Here is a 27,070-nt window from a genome sequence, read left to right on the forward strand (position 1 = left end):
GGACCCTCGAGTTCCTTAATCCCGGGCGCACTCCCCGGAAGTGACGCAACAAGGCCACGCGTGGCGCCGGCCGGCGTTTCCGCAAACAGAATCGTGGATGACTGTGTGGGTGAGTGTGGCGTTCGGCGTTCTGGCCTTGCCTTGCTTCTTTGTCTTTTAGTCTTGCGCGCTGTGAGCCGAGACAGGCCGAACGCTCGGGCGCCTGCCTGGGCTCGCTTCCCTTTCGCCTCTGGTCTTGGCTTCCTGGGGTTTATTGTGCCCGCAGCGGGAAGCGGTGTGAGCACTGCTTGTCTTGAGACGGTGGGCGCTGTTGCTCCTCCAGGGCGCACTAGTCCGCGGAGCAGAAGCTCCAGCGCTTCTGCTCGGGCCGAGGGCCTGTGATGAGGCTGCGATGGGCTGGGTGAGGTGTTGGGAGCCAAGGAGGGTCTGTTCTGTCTGGAGCAGTGCCATAGGAACCTGAACCAGAGGTTAACAGCTGGGCCGGAGAGGGGAACAGATGAACTTAGTTGGAGAACGGCTTGTCCCCCCACCCCCGACTTCTGTTTCATGCTCCCCCTCCTTCTGTTTTATTGTCTTGTACCCTGCTCTAGACAGTCAAGGTGGTCCGTCGAGGTCATGCTTGACCATTAGCTAGCAGGCCCCAACTGGGATGGCCAAGAAAAAATTGGTTTACTTTAGGGGCCTTACCTAGACGGGCGAACTTATGGAGGGTCATAGCCAGTGGCCCAACCCAACAAGCACGGTTCCGCCCTCTCAGTAAACCAATGAAAAGAGCCAAGTTAATAATGAAAAGCAGAAAAAAGGAGATTTACTCTGTGTGACCCCTTGGGAAGTGGCACCGAGATATCTGTTTAATAACCTTTCCATCTTTGTGGGTCCTGAAATGAGGGTGAGGTTTAAATAGGAGGCAAGAAAAATGCAGTCTGGCCAAGGTGTGGTCCCGCTTACCATTTTGCATCTTTCTTTGGGCTTCAGTCCATTCCTATAAGATGTTGTTACTCCCGTTGGCTTGCTTCTTTCTTTCCTCTCAGCCTAAGACTCCTAGAGGAAATATTCATTCACAGTCTCTCTCTCTCTCCCATTTCTCCGTCCCGTTTCCCCTTCTCGGTGTTCATTGTTTCAACAATTTAATAGATCAAGAGACCCTGGTATCTCTAGAATATCTTGATTTCCGTGAGGCAAGTTACAGTGTGATTGCAACCAGGTCAAAATACCCATCTCCATGTCAGTCTACTTTTTACCATAATTTCCCTTCTCCGTTCTATTGGTACATGTCTCAAGTATTTTCATTATCATTGTTGATAGTTTTATTATAATCATTACTGATGCAAAGCTAAGGATCAAACCCAGAGCCTAGAGAATGCTCTGGTGAACAAGAATTCCTAGAAAGAAGCTGTGACTACAAAGCTGTTGACTGATTTTTAGGGTCTTGGTGATTTTTTAGAACTTCAGTGATTCTGATAAGATGGAATTGTTCCAAGTCCAGATCCTACTTATCTTGGCCCATCTTTAGCCTCCTTACTAGTCATTCTGCTCTGTATGTGACCCAGTGTGACCATTAGGTAAATCCTTAGGAATGTATAAACAGACCTGTGGTTCTGACCAACTAAAAGGCCAAGGATTCTGTCAGATAGCATTTAGGTCTTATAGCTGAGATTTCTTTGCTCTTCTGTGACCCCCCCTACCTGATATTTCTGCCAGTGTATTTGAGAAGTGTCCAGACTCAAGATTTCCTTTTTATGTTACTATAAAACTTACTGGAACTGTTAGCATGTTAAAACATGGAATTTGAGTAACCTAAATCTGTGTCCCTTAGCCATTGTCACACAAATTTGCCTCCAGAATAAATTATCTACTATCCTTTTTGAGGTAAGAGCTATTGCTTTCTTGCATACCAAGTAAAGCACTCTATAATTGAGTTGTTTGACCTATAATTCTAGACATTCATAACCATTTTTTTTTTTTGTTTGTTTGTTTTTTGAGACAGGGTTTCTCTATATAGCTTTGCGCCTTTCCTGGAACTCGCTTTGGAGACCAGGCTAGCCTCAAACTCACAGAGATCCACCTGGCTCTGCCCCCCTGTAATGGGATTAAAGACGTGCGCCATCACCGCCCGGCTCATAACCATTTTATAGTCTTGAATGCCTTTATAACATTCTGTGGAAGTATAGACTGAATAAATACCAATACTAATTTTAGGCAGCAATAATATTTTGCATGGTTTCATGGGTTTTTTTTTTTGTTGTTGTTGTTGGGTTTTTTTTTTGTTTGTTTGTTTTTTTGTTGGAGCCTATCCTGGAACTCGCTTTGTAGACCAGGCTGGCTTCGAACTCACAGAGATCCATCTGCCTCTGCCTCCCAAGTGCTGTGATTAAAGGCGTGTGCCACTGCTGCCTGGAAGTTTCATGATCATAAAAGGAAGTTTATTCTAGGCATTAAATGGTAGAGAAGTAAGAATTTTGATAATTGGATGACCAGTTTTTCTTGATACTGATTTATAGTAGCTACTCTGTAACTTATTTTCCTAGTTGACTTTGTTACTTCTCTAATTCATTTGTTCCTCTGTAACCTATTTTGGTATTTTGTTACTTTGAGTCCATACTCAAAGTTAGTGAAAACTAGTGTCTCCTGAAATCCTTCCCAGTTTCCAGTGACTTGTTTTTACTAATTTACCTGTTAGTTACTTTTCTATTGCTGTGATATTGTGCAGACATGGTGATCAAGGCAGACTTTTAGAAGAGTTTATATGGGACTTACAGTTTCAGAGGGTTAGAGTCCATGACCATCATGCCAGGGGCATGGCAGCAGCAGGCAGGCATAGTTCTGGAACAATAGCTGCGAGTTTACATCTTTATTCAGAAGCACAGGCAGAGTGCTATCTGGGAATGGCCTGACTTTTGAAACTACAAAGCCCACTCGTGGTGGCATGACCTCTACCAAGGCCACACCTGGTCCTTCCCAGACTGTAGACCGAGATCAAGTATCCAAAGATAGGAGCCTGTGGGGCTGTTCTCATTCAAACCACTGCATGTCTTCATTACTTTAGAACCCGAAATTTCATGGTCTCTGCTTGTTTTGATTTTTGATTTCCCTTTTCCATTTCTTTCAGTAACACAGCTTGATGTTTTAGTAGAAGTATTTAAGTTATTAATTTAGTGAATATAGTTCACACTGCACTTTGTAGTAGTAGGTTGGCAAATAAATTGAATGAGTGAATAAGTTGACCATTACCAATTCCCTTGTAATGGATGACTTTCTTCCTCCCATTTTACACAAATGCCTTAGAATGTACTTGAAAACAATTTAATGGTTGGTACACTAAAGGCTGAGTCTTCAAGGTCTTCTAAAGCTATCTCTACTCTTCACTGCCTGTACGATTACAGGGTTCATTATTAAGTAAGGATTCAAGAGTCTTGACTTCCTGTATTATTTTTGCAGTCAGAATACCTCAGTGAACAACTTATAGAAAGGAAAGATTTATTTTAACTCACAATTTTGGAGATTTCAGGCCATACTACTTGATTTTGATGATTTGGGGCCTGTGGTGAGGCAGGCCATTATATTGGTGAGAGTGTGCAAAGGAGGGGGCAGTTTACCTCATGATAGTCAAGAAGTAATTACTGACAAGTGGGTGTGATTTACATGCATTCTCCAAACAGACTTTACCTCCCTAAGGTCTCTAGAACCTCCTCAAATAGTGCTGCTAGCTGAAGACCAACCAAGCATTCAGCACATAAGCCTGTGGGGGAAATTTCACAAACAGTAACACTGTACTCCAGCCTCAGAGTTCCGTGACGGTTTGATAATGCAAATGCTCGTAGCCCACTCTCCCTCAGTCCCCACTCTCAGTCCCCCCAGTTAGCAATTTCAGTACTGTTCAGAAGTCCAAAGTTCAAAGTCTCTTGACACTCAGGGCAGATCCTTTGCCGTGAGACACTGTAAGATAAAAAGAAAATCACATGGTAATTCCGGTGGGAACCCAAAGGATTAGAATGCCAGCAGGAATACAGTGAGCCAGGCTTAAGAGGTCTCAGGTCTCGGAACAAGGATGCTTTGGGGAATTGGACTACAGGCCATTCACACTATGTTCTGGTAAAGAGTTTGTAAAGATTTGTCCCTGCTGTTAAACTTTGTTTCAGGCTAACTTTAAAGATTAATTAATCTAGTGGAAGAATTGTCAACGTTCAAGCTGTTGCATGCTTTTTTGTTGTTTTTGCTTTTTGAGATGGGGCTTACTGTGTAGCCCTAGCTGGCCTGGAACTCTAGATTAGGCTCCAACTCACAGAGATCCTCTGATCTTTGCCAGCCAAGTCCTGGGAGTAAAGGCACATACCACCATGCTCAGCTTATAGCATGGTTATCAGTAACTACTTCTTATCAGCTTTACAGTGAGAATCAAGAGCAGAAATTTGAAGTTTGATCATATTACTGTGTTACAACATATTTGGCCCGTATACACATATTGTTTCAAATTCTTTAAAAGATATCTGCACCACATTGTCAGGTAGTCACAGTGTAGCAACCCTAGTCTCTGGTACCAGTCTTAGTTACTTTTGCATCTTTGTGACCAGATGCCAGAGAAAGCCATTTAAGGGAAGCAGGATTACTTTGTCTTGTATTATTTGAGGTTTCAGTTTGTGGGTTGTTTGGCTTCTTGCACTTGGGCAAAATACCATGGCAACAATAGTGTATGTCCAAGGAGCTTAACTTTATAGTGCTGGACAGGAGGCAAAGAGCAAGTTGTCAAGGATGGGCATAACTTTCAGTGGTATCTCTCAAGTGACTTCCTCCAAACTAGTCCCCATGTTCTTGTAATTCTACTATATATTTATAATTTCATATATAAGCATTTTTATAGTCCTGATGTGCACAACCTTTTGACATTATGAAACAATGTCATCTATAAAGTTCATACTTAAGATTTGCACTGAATAGTTTATGATTTTTGTGTTGGGCCACATTCACAGATGTAACAAATGGCCATTAGAGGTCCTGGACCATAGGTTAGACATGCCTGCATGACTGAAATTGTTTTGAACTCCTGAAACTAAATGACCAATTTTATTAAAATTACCTTAGATTTTTTGTTTTGTTTTGTTTTGTTTTTCAAGACTGGGTTTCTCTATGTAGCTTTGTGCCTTTCCTGGAACTCACTTTGTAGACCAGGCTGGCCTCGGACTCATAGATATCCGCCTGCCTCTGTCCCCAAGTGCTGGGATTAAAGGCGTGTGCCACCACTGCCCGGCTTTTTTTTTTTTTTTTAATAATTTATAATTTATTATTTTATTTTGATTTATTTGTTTTGCCTACACGTATGTCTGTGTGAGGGTGTCAGATCTTGGAGTTACAGCTGCCATGTGGGTGCTGGGAATTGAACCCGGGTCCTCCAGAAGAGCAGTCGGTGCTCTTAACTACTGAGCCATTTCTCCAGCCCCCTTAGATATTAACATTAGTGTTTATAAATAATACCTTCTTTTCTTGCCATTACAGTGTTAATTCATGAGTTTCTGCTGTCAGTTCAAGTAACTAGAAATGGAAAGTTCTGCAAAAGCAGACAAACATGAAAAGATGTCTTTTGACAAGGCAAAAGTGTCCACAGATTCTGAAACAGCATCCCCTCCCAGTGTCAATGAGTCCATTGCTGCATCTGGGCCAAAGCTTTCTGAAAAGACTCCTACGTGCCAGCAGGCAGATAAACCAAGTGCGAGGAAAGCGTTTGAAGATGACCATGCAGAGGAAAATTCAAGTTACGTGGAGGATTCTCCAGCCAAGAAAAGAAAACTTGATGTTGAAATCATCTTAGAGGAAAAGTGCACTGGTGATGATGGAGGCATTTCAAAGAAAAGGAAACTGGAGGGGGGTGATGTTTCCGAAGATGAGCCTTCCTCTAGAGAGGTCACCCAGAGAAAGAGAAAACTACAGTCTGAGGATGCTCCAGAAAAGCGGAAAGTATGCTTTGTGTATTTTATCTGTAATTCAGTGTGCTAACAAGAAGTATCGAGCAGTCGTGGGGATACATATGTATCTTAAGGCACAATAGACTTCTAAAATTAAAATTTGTTAAGGTGAAATTTGTGCTGTTAACATTTTCATGTTATTTTGGAACTCCTATTGGTCCAGAACCTTGAAAGGTAGTTTCTGTAGTTTGCTTTTTATTAATTATTTTTTTAAAAAATGGCAGTATGTGGTCCACTTGATTTACCCTTTGTCCTTTTTTTTTCCTCTCTTTTTTTTTTTAAAGATTATTTATTTTATGTGCATTGGTGTTTTGCCTCAATGTATATCTGTGTGAGGGTTTTGGATCTCCTAGAACGGTGTTACAGACAGTTGTGAACTGCCATGTGGGTGCTGGGACTTGAACCTGCGTCCTCTGGAAGAGCAGCCAGTTCTCTTAACCACTGAGCCATCTCTCCAGCCCCCTCATTGTCCTTTTTTAATCAGGTGTTTCAAAGTCTTGCCTGATGATCACTTAAAGTAATAAATGTCAGAATTGTGCCCAGCTTTATTCTCCTTTATTAATGTGCTACACTGTAATTGTTTACAGCTTCTAGTATGTTTACATAGTTATTTAGTATAATTTTGGTTAAGTTGATGTAAAAGGCTGATATAGAGCAAGTGGTAACAAACATTTACCATATTGCAAAGGATCCTGAGGCTGAGTCTGGGATTGGCGGGAAAGACTACTTTACAAATTAGTAACATTTGTTATTAGGCCTGAAGAAGAAAGTAGCAGGCCAGGCAGTACCAGTGGTGTCCTTGTGAAAAGGTGAGCTAATATGTTAAATGTGGGTTTTAGGACTTAGACTGGCAGATTTTTCTAGTAAAAATGTACCCTTAAGTTTGATACGTAAAGTAAGCAAAGAATTAGGTCCTTTGAAAAGGGAGATGGCAGGTACTGAAGGCTTTTCCCTACTATGGAATTTTTATAGAATGCAGATAGAAAATTGTTGCATTAGATTAATAATGTGTAACAAAAGTCACTGATATTGAGTGTAACCTCCTAAATTCTAACTCTCATATGCATTATGTAATCATAACAATAATTTCCTACTGATATTAAAGTGTAGTAGCTTATTTCTTTTACTCCCTTTTAAGAAGTTTATCCATTGACTGTAATTTACTATTGAATAAATCAAAACTCTGGAAAAAGAGTAGTTTCCTTAAAACATGTAGCCTTAAATTATAGGTGAAGATCACGATGAAGACCTTAAGCTGGGAGACTTTCCATAAAGAATTGGAGACACTTCTTAGGTACAGTAGTAACTACTGTATTACTGTGGGGCCAGCCATCGCTCTGAAATGCCCTTCAGTTGGGTTTGCTCCTTCCGCAGTCAGGTGGTCTGGGGCCTTTGCTTACTTCCTAGATCGTGCTCTAACCCTTGACTTTTGTCCTTTCAGTTTCAGAAGCTGGAGGAAGGTCACAGCTCTGCCGTCGCTGCCCACTATAACGAGCTTCAGGAAGTGGGGCTGGAGAAGCGCAGTCAGAGTCGCATTTTTTACCTGAGAAACTTTAATAATTGGATTAAAAGTATTCTTATTGGTATGATTGGTTTTTGCCCTTTAGTTAAGAGATTTAAAATTTGATTGAATTATATTTTACAGGCTGGACACTGAAGCCAAGGGTACATGCATTGAAAGTGCTCTCCCGAGCTGATCACAGCCCATTTCTTTGTTGTTTTTTCTCCTCTCTTTTTTTTAAAATCGTGTATCAAGCTTCGAAGGCTGTTATTTGTTTTTCATTTTGTGATCACACTTCGGTTTTAAAAAGCTAGAGAGCCAAAAGTAGTCCCTTCAGATAAATTCTTGTTCGCTGTTCGTTAATGGTATGGGATATTAATGTTTAGTTGATAGTAAGTTAAATAGGTTTTCATTTGACAGTGTGCTTCTTTATACCTATAGTTAATGGTACCCAAGGCTATTACACAGCTGCCTTACTCTAATAGTTTTAGTGTGGTGGCACGTGGGATTGAACATTGAGTTTTTGTTGTCAAGGAAAGGGCGGTGTTATGATTGATGATTCTACCTGCAAGCCTTTATTTAGTGAATTGGCATCAGTTATCATAGAGCTTGTTTGTTTTACGTGATTTTTTTGGGAAAAATAATGTTTACTTTGAGAACTGATAAAGACATACAGCTTTGTAGCTAATATTTTTGTCCCTGGAAACTCATCTTTCAAATTAAAATGGAAATGAATAGAGAAAATATGACTTAGAATGTAGTATTGCTTCCTCTAGTTAAATCAAGTTTTTTGTTTTTCTTTTTGTCTGATTTTTTTGATTCAGACAAGTAAAGTTTAATGGGAATTCTGGCAAGTTGACTTTATGTTTATGCACTTAACATGTCATGTTGTTATTTTGGCAAATAAGTATAAGATTCATGGCAGAAACTTAAATATGGGATACTCATGGTGCTATTTAAATCTGTTAGTATAAGATTCATTATTCAGGGTTTAGTACTGCTGAAAACTTCATTTATCTCAGACTTAATAAGCCTTTTAAACCATTGTTTGAACTTTTGTTTGTTTAGGAGGTAAAAGTTGTTACAGTCTTAAGCCTGACTATAGAGAATAGGAATCAATTACTGTTATCTATCACTACTTCAGTTTAAGTATGAATCAACTTAAACATTGGCTTTTGGGAAGAAATAGAGAAAGCTATAACAAATTCAAATTAGTTTCATCACAAATGTAGGTTTTTAAAAGTAGAACTTAAATATTATGTAATGTTGACTCAGATTTTGAAAATAGCCTTCAAAAAACCACTTTAACATCGTAAAATGGTATATGTGTACCCATCAATACTAAGGGACCGAGTTGTTACTATGTTAGATTTTGGAACACAAGATTACACTATGTAATACAGTATGTGTTATATATAGTTCATATGCTTTGTCAGACAAAAGTTAGTAGGTGTTAAAGAAGTGGCTGAAGTAAAAGTAGAGAAAATGCAGTATGAGTGATTTCTTTCTTTTTCAGGGGAATTTTTAGAAAAGGTACGACAAAGAAAAAATCGTGATCTCACTGTTTTGGATCTGGGATGTGGAAAAGGTGGAGATTTGCTCAAGTGGAGAAAGGGGAGAATTAGCAGGCTGGTGTGTGCTGGTAAGACAGATCCTGACATAGTAAAGAATTACTTTGGGGCCAGTGAAATGGCTGGGGGTGGGCAGGGTAGAAGCACTTGCCATGCAGGTCTAGCAACCTGAGTTCAACCCCCAGACCCCACATAAAGGTGGAAGGGAAGGTGCTCGCTTGTGCTTGGTCTCGCCTTTAATCATACACACATACATATGGTGATGGTAATAATAGCTAAGTAACTAATGAGTTTTAACCATCAGAGTTATTTTAGTAATTAGGTGAATGGGGAACTAGAAGGTTCTCCTTGCTAGCATGATGCTAAGATATCTTAAGGCAACTTTTCTTCTGAGACCTATACATATGATAAATGTTTTGAAAAATTAGTTAAGTTTATCCTGATGGTTTTGTTACAGTTAATGTTAACTTGTCCTTCCCAAAAGGAAAGCTATATTTTTGTTGTTATTATTATTGTAATATTATTCCCATCAGGCATCATGTTCTGCTTGATGGGTTGCAGGAAGTACAACGGCATTGCCTCAAAAAGTACTGCTCAGATCAGTAGTTTGTTTTTCCCACCTTTTTGTTTCATGAGCCTTGTATACTAAAAATATTACTGAAGCATTCACGATTCTTTGTGTAGCTATAGCTGTTGATGTTTGACCATATTAGAAACTGAGGCTGTGATTTTTAATTCATGCGAAGAAAGTTTAATGGGAATTCTGGCAAGTTGACTCTGACAGGTGTTTCTACATTTAATGTGTCATTTTGTTATTTTGGTGACTAAGCAGTTGTAAATGAAAGGCTGTGTTAGCCTTTTCAGGTAAGGTGGTTCATCTTTGGTGAGCAGTCAAGTGGCAGTCTTGTAAGGTTAGCTGTAATGTGCAGTCTGAAGCCTTGTTGACAGACGTTACATAGTCCTCACCTTCACACTCATTGGTCTGTCTCACATCTTCAGGATGGCTTTATAATACCTGGAAATGCTGCTTACCAAAGTTATGTAGATCTTATTTTTGTGACTGACATCAAGAAATCAAATTGCTTAATATTACCAGTCACAAAAGTGATTGATACAAGGTTTTTTTGTTTTGTTTTGTTTTTTGTTTTTTCTTTTCTTTTTCCTTTCTTTCAGAACTGTATTTATTTTTTTTACTTGAAGTCAAATTTTATCTCTGGTTACAAGTACTATGCATTGTATCCCTTAAAATGACCCTGTTCATCTTTGAAAATACATGTATAATTGTCAGAGTTTGAGAGTCATTCTTTCAAGTTAAAGTGACTTTATTTCAAACACATGACCTGTATTAGCTGTAGCAAGCTTTTTCTTTTGGGCCACCAAGCAGCTTCCGAATCGTGACACGGAGACTTATTACTAGTTTTGAATGCTCGGCCTAGCTTAGGCTTGTTTCTGGCTAGCTCTTTTATCTTCAGTTAACCTGTTTCTCTTGATCTGCCTTTTGCCTTGGTGCTTTTTACTTTTCTCTCCTTCTGTGTATCTTTTACTGCTTCTCTTGGCTAGCTGCCTGGCTGGCTGGTGCCTGGCTTCTTGCCCCTGGGGTGTGATCTCGCTTGTTCTCGTCTCCTCCTCCTTCCTCTTCTTCTCTCGAGCCTAAATTTCTCCTCCTATTTATTCTTTCTGCCTGCCAGCTTCACCTATCCCTCTCTTGCCTAGCTCTTTATTAGACCAATCAGGTACCTTAGGCAGGCAAGATAAAACAAATGCAACACACCTTTACATCATAAGCACACATCCTTGTAGCAGGAATCTTAACAGTTCTTATTAATAAAACCAAACCTGAGGCCAGTTATTGGGGTGAATGCTAGAAGATCAGAGAAGCAGAACAAGCCACAGCTACCTCACTTCGCCAGTTCCTCAGCTGGTCTTGTTTCCTCAGACTGCAAGCTTCTGAGTCCTCATCCACATGAACCTCAGCTGAACTGTGCTGCTCAGAGCCTAAAAGCTTAACCAGCCAAATGTTTAACCAGCCAAATGCTTCTAGTTTCTGGTCTTCACACCTTATATATCTTTCTACTTTCTGCCTGGGATTAAAGGCTCTCTTTCTGGGATTAAAGGTGTGTGTCACCATGCCTGGCTATTTCCAATGTTGACCTTGAACTCACAGAGATCCCCCTGGCTCTGCCTCCCAAGTGCTGGGATTAAAGGCATGTGCTACCACTGCCTAACCTCTATGTTTAATATTGTGGCTGTCCTGTTCTCTGACCCTAGATAAGTTTATTAGTGTGCACAATATTTTGGGGAACACAATACCACAATACGTCCTCCCATTGTTAAACAAATGTAGCATAAACAAATGTAATATACCTTCACATAGTTAAAGTAATATTCCACAACAATTAGCTTACAACTTAGAAGACATATGCTAGGTACTGCTGGTAACAAGAGAAGTTTCTCCTTACTTTATCACGGTGATATTCAGAGATAGGAATCGATGGCCAAGATTGACTTCTTACTGCTTTATGAAGGATATTCTAAATGAAAACTGGCTTTCCCCACTGGCGTGTGATACTGAAGAACACAGGACACCTACACAGTACCCATCATCCATCTCTCTCTCTCTCTCTCTCTCTCTCTCTCTCTCTCTCTCTTTCTCTCATGAGTGCAAATCTGAAAGCAAGGACGAGAACAGAAACATTTCAGTGTGAAAACAGTAACTTGGTATTTACAAAATGAGCTTGTAGATGGTGTTAAGTTTTATAGTTCAAATTGGAATCTAAGTTGTTACCTCATTTTAAATGAGCCTTTAAAACCTGGGGCTGGCAAGATTGTCAGGCACCAAAGCCCTTGCTGCCTCGGCCTGACAGCTGAGGTTGGATCTCTAGATCCCATGATGGAGGGAGAGGACCAGCTCCTGAGAGCTGTCCTCTGACTTTCACACACCTGCTAACGATGACAAAACTGATCACCCAGCACTTGCCCAGCATAAGTACTGCGAAGAAAGCCTTTGTCTAAAGGAGCTAGATGGAACCCCACCCACCCCAGCTTATCAGTTGAGTTGCTATTTTGTGTTAACACTTAACACCCTTTACCCTTCTAGATATTGCTGATGTTTCTATGAAACAATGTCAACAGCGTTATGAAGACATGAGATGTCGTCGTGATAATGAGTATATTTTTAACGCAGAGTTTATAACTGCTGACTGTTCAAAGGTATAGAATCTTTGTTTTAATTTTGAGATTTATTTTTATTTTATGTGGATAAATGTTTGCCTGTGTATGTGTTAAGTATACCACATGCATGCTTGGTACCTTTGGAGGCCAGAAGAGGGTGTCGAATCCCCTGGAACTGGAAGTAAGAACAGTTATAAGCTGCCATGTAGGTTCTTGGAATCAAACCAGTAACCTCTCCAAGAGCAGCAAGTGCTCTTAACTTGCTGAACCTCTGCGCAGCCTCATCTTTTAAAATTTGTTTTCTTCCTACACTGTTGGGGATCAAATGCAGGGATCGTGCATGCTGGATCTCCCATTTATAAAACAGACTCATTTGGTAAAATGTGTTTGAAACATTAAAAATCTTAAGGCATGTTTCTACTGGAAATGTATCCTTGAGTACTTTTAGGAAAGGTTTACCTTTAATAATTGGATATTTGAAATCCCTTCATTGCTTTTTGATTTGGTCAGGATGCTTTTTAATAGTTATACCTTAGTATCCCCAGAGTCCACAGCAGCTCCAAATCACATGTATGAAGTGACATAATATTTGTGGATAACTGCACACATACTCATACATTTTTAAAGCGTGTTTAGATGACTTTATTACTGTACTTAATGCAGTGAAAGTGCTGTGTAACTAGTCACACTGTATTGTTTAGGAAGTAAGTGTCAAGGAAAAGAAGTCTACAGATTTGTTTAAAGAATGAATTTCCCTCTTTCGTATCTTCAGTCCGTCATTGGCTGACGTCACTAGTAAAGAACGTAAGGATGTGAAGGGGCGCTTTATTCTGTACTAGACCTGGACTTAAAAGTGTGTTTGCTTCAACTTGTGGTTTATAAGGGGGGGGATTCCCGTCATGCTGGGATCACTGTGTTTTCTACCTTCCATTTGTTTCTGAAATTCTGAACTGAATGGATGTCTCACTGGGAACTTCATGTTCTTTATCTTTAAGTATTATATTTTAAAACGTTTAAGTGGTACGTATTTAGTAGTCATATTTTGTTTGCAGCCTTGAAAATGAGGATGAAAAAAACCGAATGCTGCTAAAATAGTTCATACTTAAGCACTATTTCTTTTAGATGCCAAAGGCTGAATGTTTTTTGTTTATTACCCAAGTTATCGTTGAATGTCAGTTTATTTTAGCTCTCAAGAACAACTGAAATGTTACATAGCATTTTAATTTTATTTTTATGTCTGTGAGTATAGTGTGCATGTGTGTGTGTCAGAATGGGGTATCATTTGTGACAGATGCCACAGAGGGTCAGAGGGCTCTGGTCTTCATCTTCCACTTTGTTTGAGGTGAAGCCTCCCTTGTTTGCTTCTGTTCTTTAAATACCAGGCTAGTTGGCCTGTGAACTTCAGAGGATTTTCCTGTGTCCACCTTATCTCAGGAGAATGGTGGGGCTGCTGACACATCTTACCATGTCCTGATTTACTGGCATCCCAGGGACCCAAAGCCAGGTTGTCAGGCTTGCAGGACAAGCACTTCCATCTGCCGAGTTATCTCTCTGGCCTGACATATTTTAAACATGATTTCAGAACCTCCAGACTTATAAAACACTATGAAAATCAGAATCATGATTATTTTATATGTATGTGTTGGGTAAGTGGGGGAGGGCATACTCATGTGGATGCATATGTGTGTATTGGCCAGGTGTTGACTTCAGGTGTTGCTTTGTTTTCTGAGCAGAATTTCTCCCAGGGGCCTTGGGATCCTCGATTAGGCTGGCTGGCTGGCCAGTAAGCTTGTGCTACTGCTTCTCTGTCCCCACTGTTGAAATTACAATCACATAAAACTGCACCCAGTTTTTTTTTTTTTACATTGGTTCTGGGCAACTAACTCAGGAACTTTCACTTGTGCGATCTACCTAGACCTGCAAATTGTTTTAGGCCAGGGTAAGAATACTCCTTTTAAGTGGTCCTTGTTAAAATATGTGCATGACAAGGGGAAGAATAGGTCAAAGACTGAAGGAATCTGTTGGTGCTGTCGGGGAATGTTTAAGAGCCTGATACTCTAGTAATTTACTAAAACCACTTTTAATCTATGTTGTATTCGTTTGGACTCCTAACCACTTACATTTGTTACAGGAACTTTTGGTTGAAAAATTCCATGATTCAGAAATGCGCTTTGACATCTGCAGCTGTCAGTTTGCCTGTCATTACGCCTTTGAGTCCTCAGAGCAGGCTGATATGATGCTTCGAAATGCTTGTGGAAGGCTTAACCCTGGGGGCTATTTTATCGGTACCACTCCCAATAGCTTCGAACTGATGTGAGTAACCTGAATCCAATTAAAATTAGTCAGATGCCTTTAAAAATTGTGTCATGTCGTTTTTCACATGCATGATTTGATTGATAGGATCAAAAATGTTAATCATAATTCATTTATTTTGGTTGTGGAATAACCCTAATAGAAGACGCCTTGAGGCTTCAGAAACAGAATCGTTTGGAAATGAAATATACACTGTGAAATTCCAGAAGAAAGGAAGTTATCCTTTATTTGGCTGCAAATATGACTTCAACTTGGAAGGTGTTGTGGATGTCCCTGAATTCTTGGTCTATTTTCCATTGCTAACTGAGTAAGAATGTCTTGATCTGTTGCTTTTTCTTCCCCCTCATCCCTTCTCCTAAGGGGACAAAAGTAATATTGGTATTCATACTGTATTTGAAATGCAACCCCAAGAAAAAGCCTTGGCTGCAGAAGTGGTGTCCACTTTAAATAGCTTTCTTTCCTAAGAGAAGGGAGCCAGCCGCTTCTACTCAAGGTAGAAGATAACTGACTGACCCTACAGATAGCAAACACAACTTTGATAATAGAACAATGAGAAAGTCTAAGATCCTCCTTTTGAAAGGGCTTATTTGTGTTTCATTTTAACTTTGAAACTGCCTGTGGAGTAGTTGTTTTGTTTATTTTTCCTTTTTTTTTTCTTCCTTTTTTTTTGAGACACGTTCTCTATTATGTAGTCCTGGCTGTCCTGGAACTCGCTGTGTCGACCAGGCTGGCCTTGAACCACACAGAGAACTACCTGCCTCTGTCTCCATAGTGCTGGGATTAAAGGCGTGTAACCACCATGCCCAGCTTCCTACAGTGTTGATTATAAAGTCATGATTCGTGGGCATATTCCCCTCATCCACATTCATTCCTAAGAATTCTAGTGAACTGCAAGCACAGGAGAAATTGAAGGTACTGGACTTCTATCATGTGCCTTCAAGACCTTATGAGATAGACAGATAGACAGACAGACACATTAATCTGCAGGATTTTCCTGCACCCAAATATAATAAAAGTCAACTTAGAGGCTATATACACATGACCAAACTTTATTTTGTACTTTTTAAAACAAATGTTTTCTATTTTGAATATTAACTGGAGAAGCAGGAGGGATTTTGCTTACCTAGATTTAGCTGGTGATTATTTTGATATAGACTTATGTTACTTGTAACATAAGGTTTTCTTGAGTTGTGCTAGCTTGGTGGCTCATCCTTGTAGTCCCACACTCAAGAGACTGATACAGAAGGCCAGTCTGGGCTACAGTTAAGACTGTCCCAAAACCAGGAAGGAAAGTGGAGAGCTGGGGTAGAGGGAGGGGAGGGAAGAGAAAATCAAGTAACGAAGCCATGACAGACAGGACTTTAAAATATTGAACACAGTGTTGTAGATATAAGCTGCTAACAAAGTTGAAAATTTTAAATCAGTTTGCTTTTTATTTTAAATCTTTCAGCTTTGGAATAATGTTACCCTTCAACTTTTCTTTTGTTTTGTATGTTAGCTTGGTGGTTTGCTTATAACAAAATTAGTAGTTTTAGTAGACTCCGAAAAATAAAAGAATAAAGGGAAAACTATTGTTTAATGCTAAGCAAATTATTTTCTACTTAAATTACTTGAACATAATACACTTAGAAAGTCATAGATTCTTGCTTTAGTATATAATTGTTTTCATCTTATTAAATTTTCTTTGAGGATTTCATATAAGAGTTACAGTTTTGATGAAATCCATCCCTTCCTCCCCATATTCACTTCTTTCCATGTTCCTCCCACATCCTCCTCACAAATTATTTTCCTTTTCTATTATTATTGTTATAATAATAATAATAATATTATTATTATTATTATTATTATTATTATTATTGATGATGATGATGATGATGATGATGTAACCGGTTAGTTTTGCCCCTGTCCTCGTGGCCTTTTCCTGTTGCTTGTGTTTTGTGATGGGATTGGTTGTCTGGAGTTAGTTTGTTGCTTCTGTGTTTGATAAGAAGAGTTCTAGTCTACCTATGTTGAGTGGGAATCTTTCTGATTTTTCTGTTAATGTGCTTGATTTATTCTTAGGTAGGAGCTTCCAGGTCTGCTAATTAAATACTTCTTTTAGTTTTTGACTGGTGAGGCTCAAGTGATTGCAATAGAGGTTTTTCAATAGATTAATTATAGCCAGTGTGTGTGATTGGCTCAGTGAGGCCCTGGACAGTTCAGGTGCGGTTGAGATGCCTAAACACTAATGGAAGTGTAGGCCAGTGCTCGGGCAAGGTTCTAGAGTTGAGGGGAGTGGAGACGGGACCTTAACCAGCATGTGTTACATGTGGGGCAAGAACTGAAGAGAGTGTCTTACTGTGGGGAGCTGAGGAGTCACACGAAGAAAGCCTGCTTTTGTTGTCCTTCCTGGGGCTGAGTCAGGGGAAGGGCAGTGTGGGTGGAAGGAAAGACACAATAGTCTTACCAAGAAAACCCATGGCTATAGCCTGATGTATTTGTGCAAGTATTTGTCGATCTAAATGTTAAATCTAAAAATGTTGAGGTTGAGATGGCTTCTTGCCATTTAATTAAGAAACTAAACAATAGTGTTACTAACTTATTGAATAAAAAGTCCATTCAAATTGTTCAAATTGGGTTCTTTGTAATGATGTGTTTTCCCCCTTTTTTTTTTTCTTGACTGTAACTTGCTTTTGTTTCTAGTGGCTTGTCTTGTCTAGGAGATTTATTATAATTGAGTTGCTTTAAATAAAAGAAGTAACTATCTATGCTCATGCTTTTCTCTCCAAGAAAGGCTCACTCGGTTCACAACCCAGTCTCTCTGTGTGCTTCTGCAGTGCACAAGTGCCAGGAGCCTCTGACATGCCTCGTACCTTCTCCTCTCAACTGTCCCCTCCCACTAAGCTTTGTCTTGTGTGTTTTCCCCCCTTTCCCCACTACCTGAAACCATTTCCAGGAAGAGATTGTTAAGACTAATTTAAGTTGAATGGGATATGGATGTAGAAGACAGGAATGGTGATGTTCCTACAAACTCAGGAAGTGGCAAAGAGGCTGAGCCAAGAAAAGGAGGGCAAACTAGCGGGGCTGGACCAAAGACTAGCTGCTAAAGGCAGCGATATCACGTTAGAAATGAGCGGCTTGGAGACCATGCTCAAGGATTTTGAATTAGTCCTGGAGCCCAGTGAAGGGAACTACAAAGGACAGTAATAGGACCGACTTTGTGTATTTGAAAGCTGAATCTGGCTGTACCCCGCGAAGTTCATTGACGGAGAGTAGGACTGAAAACGGGACAGTGTGATGGTGCTAGTGATTGGTGCAGGCTGGCAGTGAATGGTGTGGTGAGAAGTGGAGCTATTGGAAGTAGACATGTTGAGAGTATAGAAGAAGGAGGATGTACCATTGATGAAGATGAGATGTTAGAGAGTGTCTGACACATCCAGAGATGATAGCTAATGAGCAGTGACGTTAATTAGCGCCACAGAAAATTGAACTCGAGACAGCTTCCAACATTCCATGTAGTTGGTACAGTGAAGTAAGTAGGTTCTGGGTTAAACTTCAAAACCTTAACAGTTAAAGGGAGACCTATAAACAATCTGCAAGAAGCCGTCCAAGATAGACTTTTGATTAAAAAAAAAAAAGAATAGTCTATCTTACCAGAGAATATGGGAGATAAAAATGAATATTCTACTTTTTTTTTTTTTTTTCCCCAAGACAGGGTTTCTCTGTGTAGTTTTGGTACCTGTCCTGGATCTTGCTCTGTAGACCAGGCTGGCCTCAAACTCAGAGATCAGCCTGGTTCTGCCTCCCAGGTGCTGGGATTAAAGGCGTGCGCACTGCCGCCCAGCTTAAAAATGAATATTCTAAGAAAGATGTTGGCATCATTTGTAGATGTTGGGAAGTAAATAAAGTAGATCTGATAGAAAAGTGCTCTTATGTGGCCCTTTGTTCCATGACCTATTTGTCATGCTAAAGGAAGACATGTCTGCAGCATATAGATATTTAGAATGTTTGTTTCTTCATAGCCATGTAAGTTGTTACTGATCTTCCATTTGTATTTTTGTTCAACATAAGTAAAGAGTACCCTTTCTAGTTAAACCCAGATGTCACTGCTCTTACTTATAAAGGTCAGCTATGAAATTAAAGGACCTGAGAGATGGCACTTGCTGCCAAGCATGACCTGAGTTCAGTCCCTGGGACCCACATTGTGGAAGGAGAGAACCAGTACCCTCAAGTTGTACTCTGCCCACCACCCACAAGCACACACATATAAATTTGATGAAACAATCCTTTAAAAAGAAATTACAAACATCTGAAAGCCTTTCCATTAATCTTTTTTGGACAGAATGGCTAAGAAGTACAATATGAAGCTACTATATAAAAAAACATTTCGGGAATTCTATGAAGAGAAGATTAAGAACAATGAAAACAAAATGCTCTTAAAACGAATGCAGGCCCTGGAGGTAAGTATACAGAAAAAGTATAGAGACTCTAGGATGTGGTGAATTTGTTTGGTATTTTGGGCTCCATTCAAAGTTCTTCAAACATTGTGTAGTTAGGTGTATTGTGCAGTTTATAGTTGTTGTAGATACTATACCTTTAAGGATGGAGGCTGATAAAGACTCTTCTATAGTGGATGTTCAGTAAACACTTGGTGAATGAATGAGTGGTCCTCTTACCAAATTCTGTTTCCTAGGTAGAACTACTTTAAAATAAGGTTTCTCAACCCCAGAACTATTGGCATTGTGGACTGGAAAGAATCCTCTTCTGTACTCTGGTAGTACATTCAGAGCATTCCTGGCCTCTACCTATTAGATGCCTACCTGTGGTACCCATGTCCCTGCTGTGACAAGCATGCTTCCTACTGGACAAAAATCAAGATCTCCCTATCTAGAACAGCTCTTTATGACTAGGTCAGTGGTTTAGGGCCCTCCTGGCCAGGATCTACAGCAAGCTGATACCAGGGGGAAATTTGTTCTGTGATGACTCTCTGGTGGGTTATATACTAAGCCCAAGGCTGCTTGTCTCCTGTGCTTCTCCCAGGGCTGCAGTGAGAGAGAGAGACTGCACAGTCACTGCCTGCTCCCCTAGTGCAGCAGTGAGAGACACTGCACAGTCACTGCCTGCTCCCCCAGTGCAGCAGTGAGAGAGAGAGAGACTGCACAGTCACTGCCTGCTCTCCCAGTGCAGCAGGGAGAGACACTGCACAGTCACTGCCTGCTCCCCCAGTGCAGTAGTGAGAGAGAGACACTGCACTGCCTGCTCTCCCTTTTCCTTTTATTAAGGCTATGTAAAGTATTCAGTGTGCATGTTATTTGTTAGAATAGTAGAGTAGCAGAATATAGTCATGCAATATTTAAGATGTTTGATTTAATTTAGAGTATTCTCTTATTTTTTTTTGTTTTTGTTTTGTTTGTTATGAGACAAGGTCTCATTCTGTATTACCTCTTGGCCTGGAATTCACTGTATAGAGTAGATGGCCTTCAAATTTGCTGCAGTCTTCTGGCTGCTCCTGAATGCTGGGCTGCGGGTGTGAGCTCTATCAACTTAGAATATTATTTTAAATGCTTGAAACCTAGTCTGTCTTGCTTATTGTATTCAATCCATGAAAGAAGCAAAACAATCACTTTTTTAGAAATGGACAGCCTAGTGTGGTTCAGGGTCACATGGCTGTTAGATAATTCAGTTTTATGGGTGGCCATCATTCTGTTCAAGTTTCAGCCATAGTTACTCCCCCACATTGTCAAATGGGGGGAATCTTAAAATACTAATTGACTTTTGAAACCTCTAATTAATAAACTGTTCAGCTATCCATCCTGTACTTTAGAATTAAGAATGTTTTTATATGCATCCTATATTTCAGAATTATGAATGTTTTCATTGGCTTTGTATTGGGGTAGGAGCTTGGTTTTGTTTGCCCTGAGGTAGAAAGGAAAAGGAGGTGCTATAATTCCTCACATGCTTACAAACCTTAGCAGATTGCCCTTCCCTGAGAGACAGTACATGTTCATTCAACCATTGCTTTCTTTCAGTATGTAAACAATGGATTTCTGTAATCAATTTTAAATGTATTTAAATAATTAGATACAAGAGAGCAAGGCTCTTAAAAGTTTTTGTTTTGTTTGTTTTTACTTTACTTTTTTATTATTATTTTTTAATGAGACTCACATATAGGCCTTGAATCCAGTATAGTGTAAGAGTAGGTAGTCTGTGTAGGTATTCAAAGTGCAGTGAGTATATAAAAAGGAAGAAGGCATCAAGGATGTAGACAGAAGCATGAGAAAACAGTGTTGAAGTGTTGTTACTAATGACTTCCTAAGCATACTGCTTTTTTCAGTTTACCTTCGTCTTTATCCTGCCCTAGATATGATCCTGGCTGTCTGGGAGTGTGAGCAGAAATAGCCTGATTGAAAAAGGTTTTGGGTTTTTATTTCTTGACTGAGTTCCTCCTATGAAGGACACTGAGACCAAGGGTGGACACAGTGATCATGCTGTTGGTGCTTTAGTCCAAACCAGAGATTTTAAGAGATTCTTGATACTTGCAGAAAGTCTTTTGAAGCATACAGCCTTTGGCTGGCCTCTGGCTTTCAGCACTAGCCCTTTACTACTCCCCATAGTCCTCAGAGGAGGAAGGACAACAAGAGGTAAGGGCCGAGACACTAGGATCCCAACAGTCTGACGCCCACCTTTGTTTTCACTGAGAACTTTCTTGGGAGGCATTTCTGGAAGAGTTACTCCTTTGAGAAGTACTAGCTTACATACATTATTTGTTGTTGCTCTCGGGGAGGGCAGTTTTGTAGTTTTTATCATGTATTTGGTTCATCTGTCAGTAAAGGATGAGGTGTCTGCAGATACACAGAACAGCTCATGGTGGAGTTGTGACTGGTAAGTTGACTGGTTTACAACAGAATAAGTGAGAGCCATTCAAAATAAAGTTCTGAAGCTTCGTGGTGTGGTAACACTGAAATCAAGAAGGTGAAACAAAGAAAACTTATAGCTAGAGTTGTCCTGGTCCTGTCTGGCCCACGGTCAGGACAAATCTCTCTCACCCGCCAGTTCCGCAGCCGCTCAGATCCAACCCAGTAAACACACAGACTTATATTGCTTACAAACTGTATGGCCGTGGCAGGCTTCTTGTTATCTAATTCTTCTGTCTTAAATTAACCCATTTCTATAAATCTATACCTTGCCACATGGCTCGTGGCTTACCAGTGTCTTACATATTGGTGGTACTCATGGTGGCGGCTGGCAGCATCTCCTGACTCAGCCTTCCTGTCCCACCTATACTTCCTGCCTGGCTACTGGCCAATCATCATTTTATTTATATAGAGCGATATCCACAGCAAAAACTTTTAAAATTGCTTTTGTTAAGATTGGATAAAAAGTAAAGCTATGAATACTGAGAATATGCAGGCCCCACAAAGCCAAAATACTTTCTGCATGTGTTTTAGTTTTGATTTTTCATAAAGGGTCTTGTTAAGTGGTCTAGGACCTCTTAGAACTGCCAGTGCTGTGTCTCCTGAGTACTGGGATTCTAGGCGTGTGACCAGGTACAGCAACTCAGGTAGTACACTCTAAACAGCAAATAAATAGCTTTAGTTCCAATATCTGAATATGCAGTGGTGTGTTTATAAAGAAAAGGGAAAAGGGACTGGGGGATAGCTCATTGGAAGACTTGAGTTAGAGCCTCAGACCAATAAAGTAGCTGGTCACAGTTGATGGGGTTTGTAATCGTAGGGCAGAGATGACCTAACCCCCAAGCTCCAGAACTGTGAGAGACCCTGCCTCAAAAACTAAGGTGGATGATTCATCCTAGGTCGACCTCTGGCTTACACTTACACATACCCTAAAAAAGGGGTGGGGGTGGGAGTAAAGTAGACATTCATAAATCATTCCCATATAAGTTTCTTAGGACAACCTAGGTTTTAAAGTGGCTATGTCCAGCCCAGTTTCTTAGAATATTAAAGACAAAAGACTTGTAGTATATGATATATTACTTAAAATGAATTAAACATAGCACTTGAGACAATTTACAGCACCTTTTTTCAACAATTTTTAGATTATAACAGCAAAAGCCCTTTGCCAGAAGTCAAGAAGATATAAATATTTTCTGCTAAATGACCCCTTTTGAGGATTAAATTATATAGTTTGTCCAAGCTGTAAATTATGATAGAAGTTGACCAACATTTTGGAGATAATTCCCTCTCCTGCCTTTTTCTGTTTTGTAAAAACTGTATAGGGCTTAGAGAAATGGGTTAGCGGTTCAGAGCACTTGCTGCCCTTGAAGAGGATTTGAGTTTGATTCCCAGTACCCACATCAGGTGGCTTAAAACCATCTGTAACTCTAGCCTCAGGAGATCCCCAATGGCCTTCTGGTCTCTGTGGGTACCAACACCTACACACACACACACACATCACAAATCTTGAAAAGAAAAAAGTTTGTGTAGTTGTATATATTTTATTTGTATTGAAATGTGATTTTATTTATATGTTAATAAAGTTGCCTTGAGGTCAGAGCAAGCCAGAGCAGAAGCTGGGCGGTAGTGGTATATGCCTTTAATCCCAGCTCTTGGGAGGCAGAGCTAGGTAGATCTCTGAGTGTTCAAGGACACAACCAGCAAGGCAGACACATGCCTTTAATCTCAATAGCAACCATAGAAGACCTGGAGATCTGTGCAAACAGGTAGTGACGAGGAGGTCATGTGGCTGGGTTTACAACCAATGAGAAAACAGAACAGAAAGTCTATAAATAGACAGGACGCACAGAAGTAGGTCTCTTGTGGAGAGGAAGGACAGCAGAAGCAGTGAAGGGTAAGGTTTTCCGCTCTTGCTCTGACCTCGTGGTTTTTAACTCTGCAACTGGCTCTGTGTTTCTTATTTAACAAGATGGTTACATCTACAGTTGTGAAACAATACTTAAGGATTATTCTTACAGTTTCAGTGATTTACGCTGTCAAACTGCTATAAATGTAGTCAGTTCTCTTAACTGGAATTTGCATTTGCTTCCGTAGCCATACCCTGCAAATGAGAGCTCTAAACTTGTCTCTGAGAGGGTTGGTGACTATGCGCATGCAGCAGAGTACATCAAGAACAGTCAAGTAAGGTCACCTCTGGTAAGTTTACAGCTTTTAAAGTCAGAAAAAGGAGCAGGCGTATATGGAGGTTATTTCAGTTTACAATATTTGGGCTTAAGGATTACAAATTTGGCAAATAATAATAATCTGTTTCTCCTAAATTGTGATAACTTTTGATGCTGTGGAACATAAAATATATTTCAGTAAGTCACATAAAGAGCTTGTATGAGGCAGCTAAGGGTGGGGAAAAATCATAGGCTTGGTTTGCAAGATTCCTTGTTAATTCAGTGTTCCAGAGACAGAATTCCATGCTCTGTGAACTTAGAGGGTGGGAGAATAGTATGTTTTCATTCGTATTGACTTTATGCAGGCTCTCACTTTTTTTTTTTTTTTTTTCCTTTTCTGAGACAGGGTTTTTCTGTGTAACAGCCCTATCTGTCCTAGAACTAGCTTTGTAGCCCAGGCTGGCCTCGAATTCACAGAGATCCGCCTGCCTCTGCCTCCTGAGTGCTGGGATTAAAGGCATGCGACACCACTGGCTGGCTTTTTCTTTTTTTCTTTTTTTTAAGGCAGGCCTTTACTTTTAAAAAATTCAGTATGTGATGGTAAGACAAGCCATAACAGTCCCAGTGAAAATTGCAGACATTTTCATAGCACATTTTTCTTAATATCTTAGAATATTCTTCCCTCATAATTTCTTCAAACGTCCTAGGTCCTAGAACTGACACTAGATCTTAGGAAGGCAGTAGCCTGTACAAAGCTGCACATACTGGAATTTTCTTTCTTTCTTTTTCTTTTTTTTTTTTTTTTTTTGCAAGTGCAATTTATTTTATGATGCATACTTTGTGGTTCTTTTGGTAAAACACAATGTTGTTTTTAATTTTTAAGTTATAGATTTAAGTTAGGTGTTTGTTTCAGTTATTATGACCCCTCCAACAACAACTCAGCAGTAAGATTAACTTCCTATAAAGAAATTGGTATTTCCTTGCTAAAACATTTGCTACTTCCCAATATTATGGACAATTAATATAATATAATATAATATAATATAATATAATATAATATAATATAATAATATATAAAACATATTATATATAAACTGAGACTATGTCTTTAATATTTTTCAGAAAATTAATCTTACTGATTGTTTTTAGATGTGTATATGATAATGTTGTGTGCATTATATGTGTTTTTATAGTGAAGTTATAGGATTTTGCCACCTATCCTCTATTAAACAATAAGTTTATGTTTACTTCTGCATTGAATCTAAAGCTTCCTTTCTTTTATAATTTTAGGGAACTTTAAGTAAGTCAGAATGGGAAGCTACAAGTGAGTATATCATTGTATATCATTGATTCTGTTTTAAGAGAATCATTGAGACTTGAAAATGTGAGAGTTTTTCTGATATATTTTGTGCTTATGCTGATACATTGAAACACATATCTCCCACATATGTTTATATATATGTAAAATCTCCACTTGCACATCTGTGCAGTGACAAAAGAAAGTATCTGTAGGTTGTTATTCGACATAACATTCATGAGCATACATAAATATTTTCATTCCATGTTTGTTAATAAGCAGCTGTCTCTGTCTTCACCTCAGGATCCTGTGGAATTCTTTAGCTATAGGATACTCCCATGGATATTACTTTATTTGGCCATTCATATGCTGACAGTAAAGGGAGACTAGAACACTAAGCAAAGCAGAGTAAGCAGGGGAAACAGATGGTATACAGACACATCCTGACAGGAGACTGTGTCTTCAGAGGCTAATTCATACTCGTGGCAGATACCATAGAGAGTCCTGGGCTTCTGCAGCAGAGTGATGTGAAGGACTTCAGTTTGTTTGCAGGTCCTTAATGTAAAGATAGAAGGATCCTAATCTTTTACATGGATGTCTTGGGAACTTGAGCACAGTTTCTGCTGTCTGTTTAAATGTTTGTTGATTATGTTGAAGACAAAAGTAGTAATCAGAGACACTACTTAATAACATTGAATGTTGACTTACAGAATTATATGAAAGGACTTCAGGGGATTAAAATGCAAACAAGTCTACCTTCTAGAGTTTAGTGGAAGAAACAAACACAAATAAATATGGCCAGACAATTTAAATGCTGAAGAGGGGAAGGTAGATGGAGAGTTTAAAGGTAGATTATCAATCCAGTAAAACCTGAAAAGTACTAATACTGATTACTATTGAGTGTTCTAAACATGTCATCTGTTGTAATTCACTTAATCCCCACAAACATAGGAGTTGACTGTTTATTATGGCATCACAGGAAATGTAGTTTAAGGCTTGGGCTAAGTGAAAAAACTAATCTGCTTGACTGAGTGCCCATTCTCTTAATCATAGCCTCATAGAAGTCCTTACTATGCACAAGACTTTCAGAAATGGAGGTTCAAATCTGAAATCAGATTCTAGTGTTCTTAGTGGTTTTAAATGGCTAAGAAGATTTTTGTTTTGAAATATACTTAGGTGATTCTATATCTACTCCAAAACCACTCAAATGAAGACCTCAGAGAATGAATGCTGTTTTTCTTTCTCAGTGCTGCTTAGAACATTTTCTCTGATGAGATGGTAACTAAACTCTGACTTCTCTTACTTCTTCTTTAGGTATCTACTTGGTTTTTGCCTTTGAGAAACAGCAGTAAGCACTTAGTTGCCTCGAAGCAGCATTCCATCCTACAGATGGAACAAACCATCTCAGATACATGTGACAGCTGTTTGTTTATTTGAATAGTAAGTTCTAAATGTGTAGGATGCTGCCAAAAAGTCCAGTGTATAATTGACATTTACTGTCTGTGACAGGTTAGCAGTGTGCATGTGTGTGTGTGTATACATAAGAATGCTTCATCTTTAAGATCTATTTTTAAGTAATATTCTAAGAATTGTTTCCCTCTACTGTCGAAAACTGTACCAGAGCACTTCCGAGCAGCTGACCCCTCCACAGTGCTGTGATTTGCTGAGCGTGTTTACAGAGGTGAATTTACAGCAGCGGTGGAGTTGGCCAAGGAGTGCTTGTTTGCCACAGTGCACTTGCAGTTTTGTTACAGTGTTTTTCCAGATGTGTTCTATACATTTGAATGTAAGTGTTCGCTATATATTGCTAACGTTATAAGATTAAAATTTGATTTTTAGGTTGTCATAAGAGCAACCTGGCTAGATTTTGACTGTGTTTCAATAAAATAACTATTTGCTAATACCATGAAATTCTGAGAATCTATAGAAAATTTTAGATGGCAGCAGAGAAATCGTGGAATGGTTTGGTACTCTGTTAGGAATTTCCTACCATAGCAGTTAATATATCCAACTATTGTTATTTAATTAAGGGACTTTGAGCTTTCTTCATTGGACAGTGATTCCATGCTTAGATTTTCTTAAGATTTTGTGAAAATGCCATGTCATAATCCTATTCCATATTTTCTTCACATGTATATACGCAGGCGCAGTAAGGGAAACAGGTAGACTTCAGATGGATCCTCACCACTAAGAGATCCCAGTTAC

The 27,070-nt window shown here is 39.4% G+C and overlaps 1 protein-coding gene across 1 annotated transcript; it reads left to right on the forward strand.

Annotated features, from left to right (window-relative positions):
• The first annotated feature begins 41 nt into the window (after positions 1-41).
• On the forward strand, positions 42-26,768 carry Rnmt (RNA guanine-7 methyltransferase). The gene is made up of 11 exons (XM_036204318.1): positions 42-109; positions 5,491-5,949; positions 7,399-7,540; positions 8,975-9,100; positions 12,127-12,239; positions 14,332-14,513; positions 14,656-14,820; positions 18,835-18,952; positions 23,501-23,602; positions 24,859-24,892; positions 26,180-26,768. The coding sequence occupies exons 2-11, from the start codon at positions 5,533-5,535 to the stop codon at positions 26,215-26,217; spliced, it is 1,437 nt and encodes a 478-aa protein (XP_036060211.1). The 5' UTR covers positions 42-109; positions 5,491-5,532; the 3' UTR covers positions 26,218-26,768.
• The last annotated feature ends 302 nt before the right edge of the window (positions 26,769-27,070 follow it).

Source organism: Onychomys torridus, chromosome 13 (genome assembly GCF_903995425.1).
Source record: "Onychomys torridus chromosome 13, mOncTor1.1, whole genome shotgun sequence".
NCBI classification, from domain to species: domain Eukaryota; kingdom Metazoa; phylum Chordata; class Mammalia; order Rodentia; family Cricetidae; genus Onychomys; species Onychomys torridus.

Excerpts from the sequence above, each read along its gene's own strand:
- Rnmt (XM_036204318.1), top strand. The coding sequence starts at position 5,533 with ATGGAAAGTTCTGCAAAAGCAGACAAACATGAAAAGATGTCTTTTGAC. Across the intron at positions 5,950-7,398 it reads ATGCTCCAGAAAAGCGGAAA|TTTCAGAAGCTGGAGGAAGG; the intron begins GTATGCTTTGTG and ends TTGTCCTTTCAG. Across the intron at positions 14,514-14,655 it reads CCCAATAGCTTCGAACTGAT|AAGACGCCTTGAGGCTTCAG; the intron begins GTGAGTAACCTG and ends TAACCCTAATAG.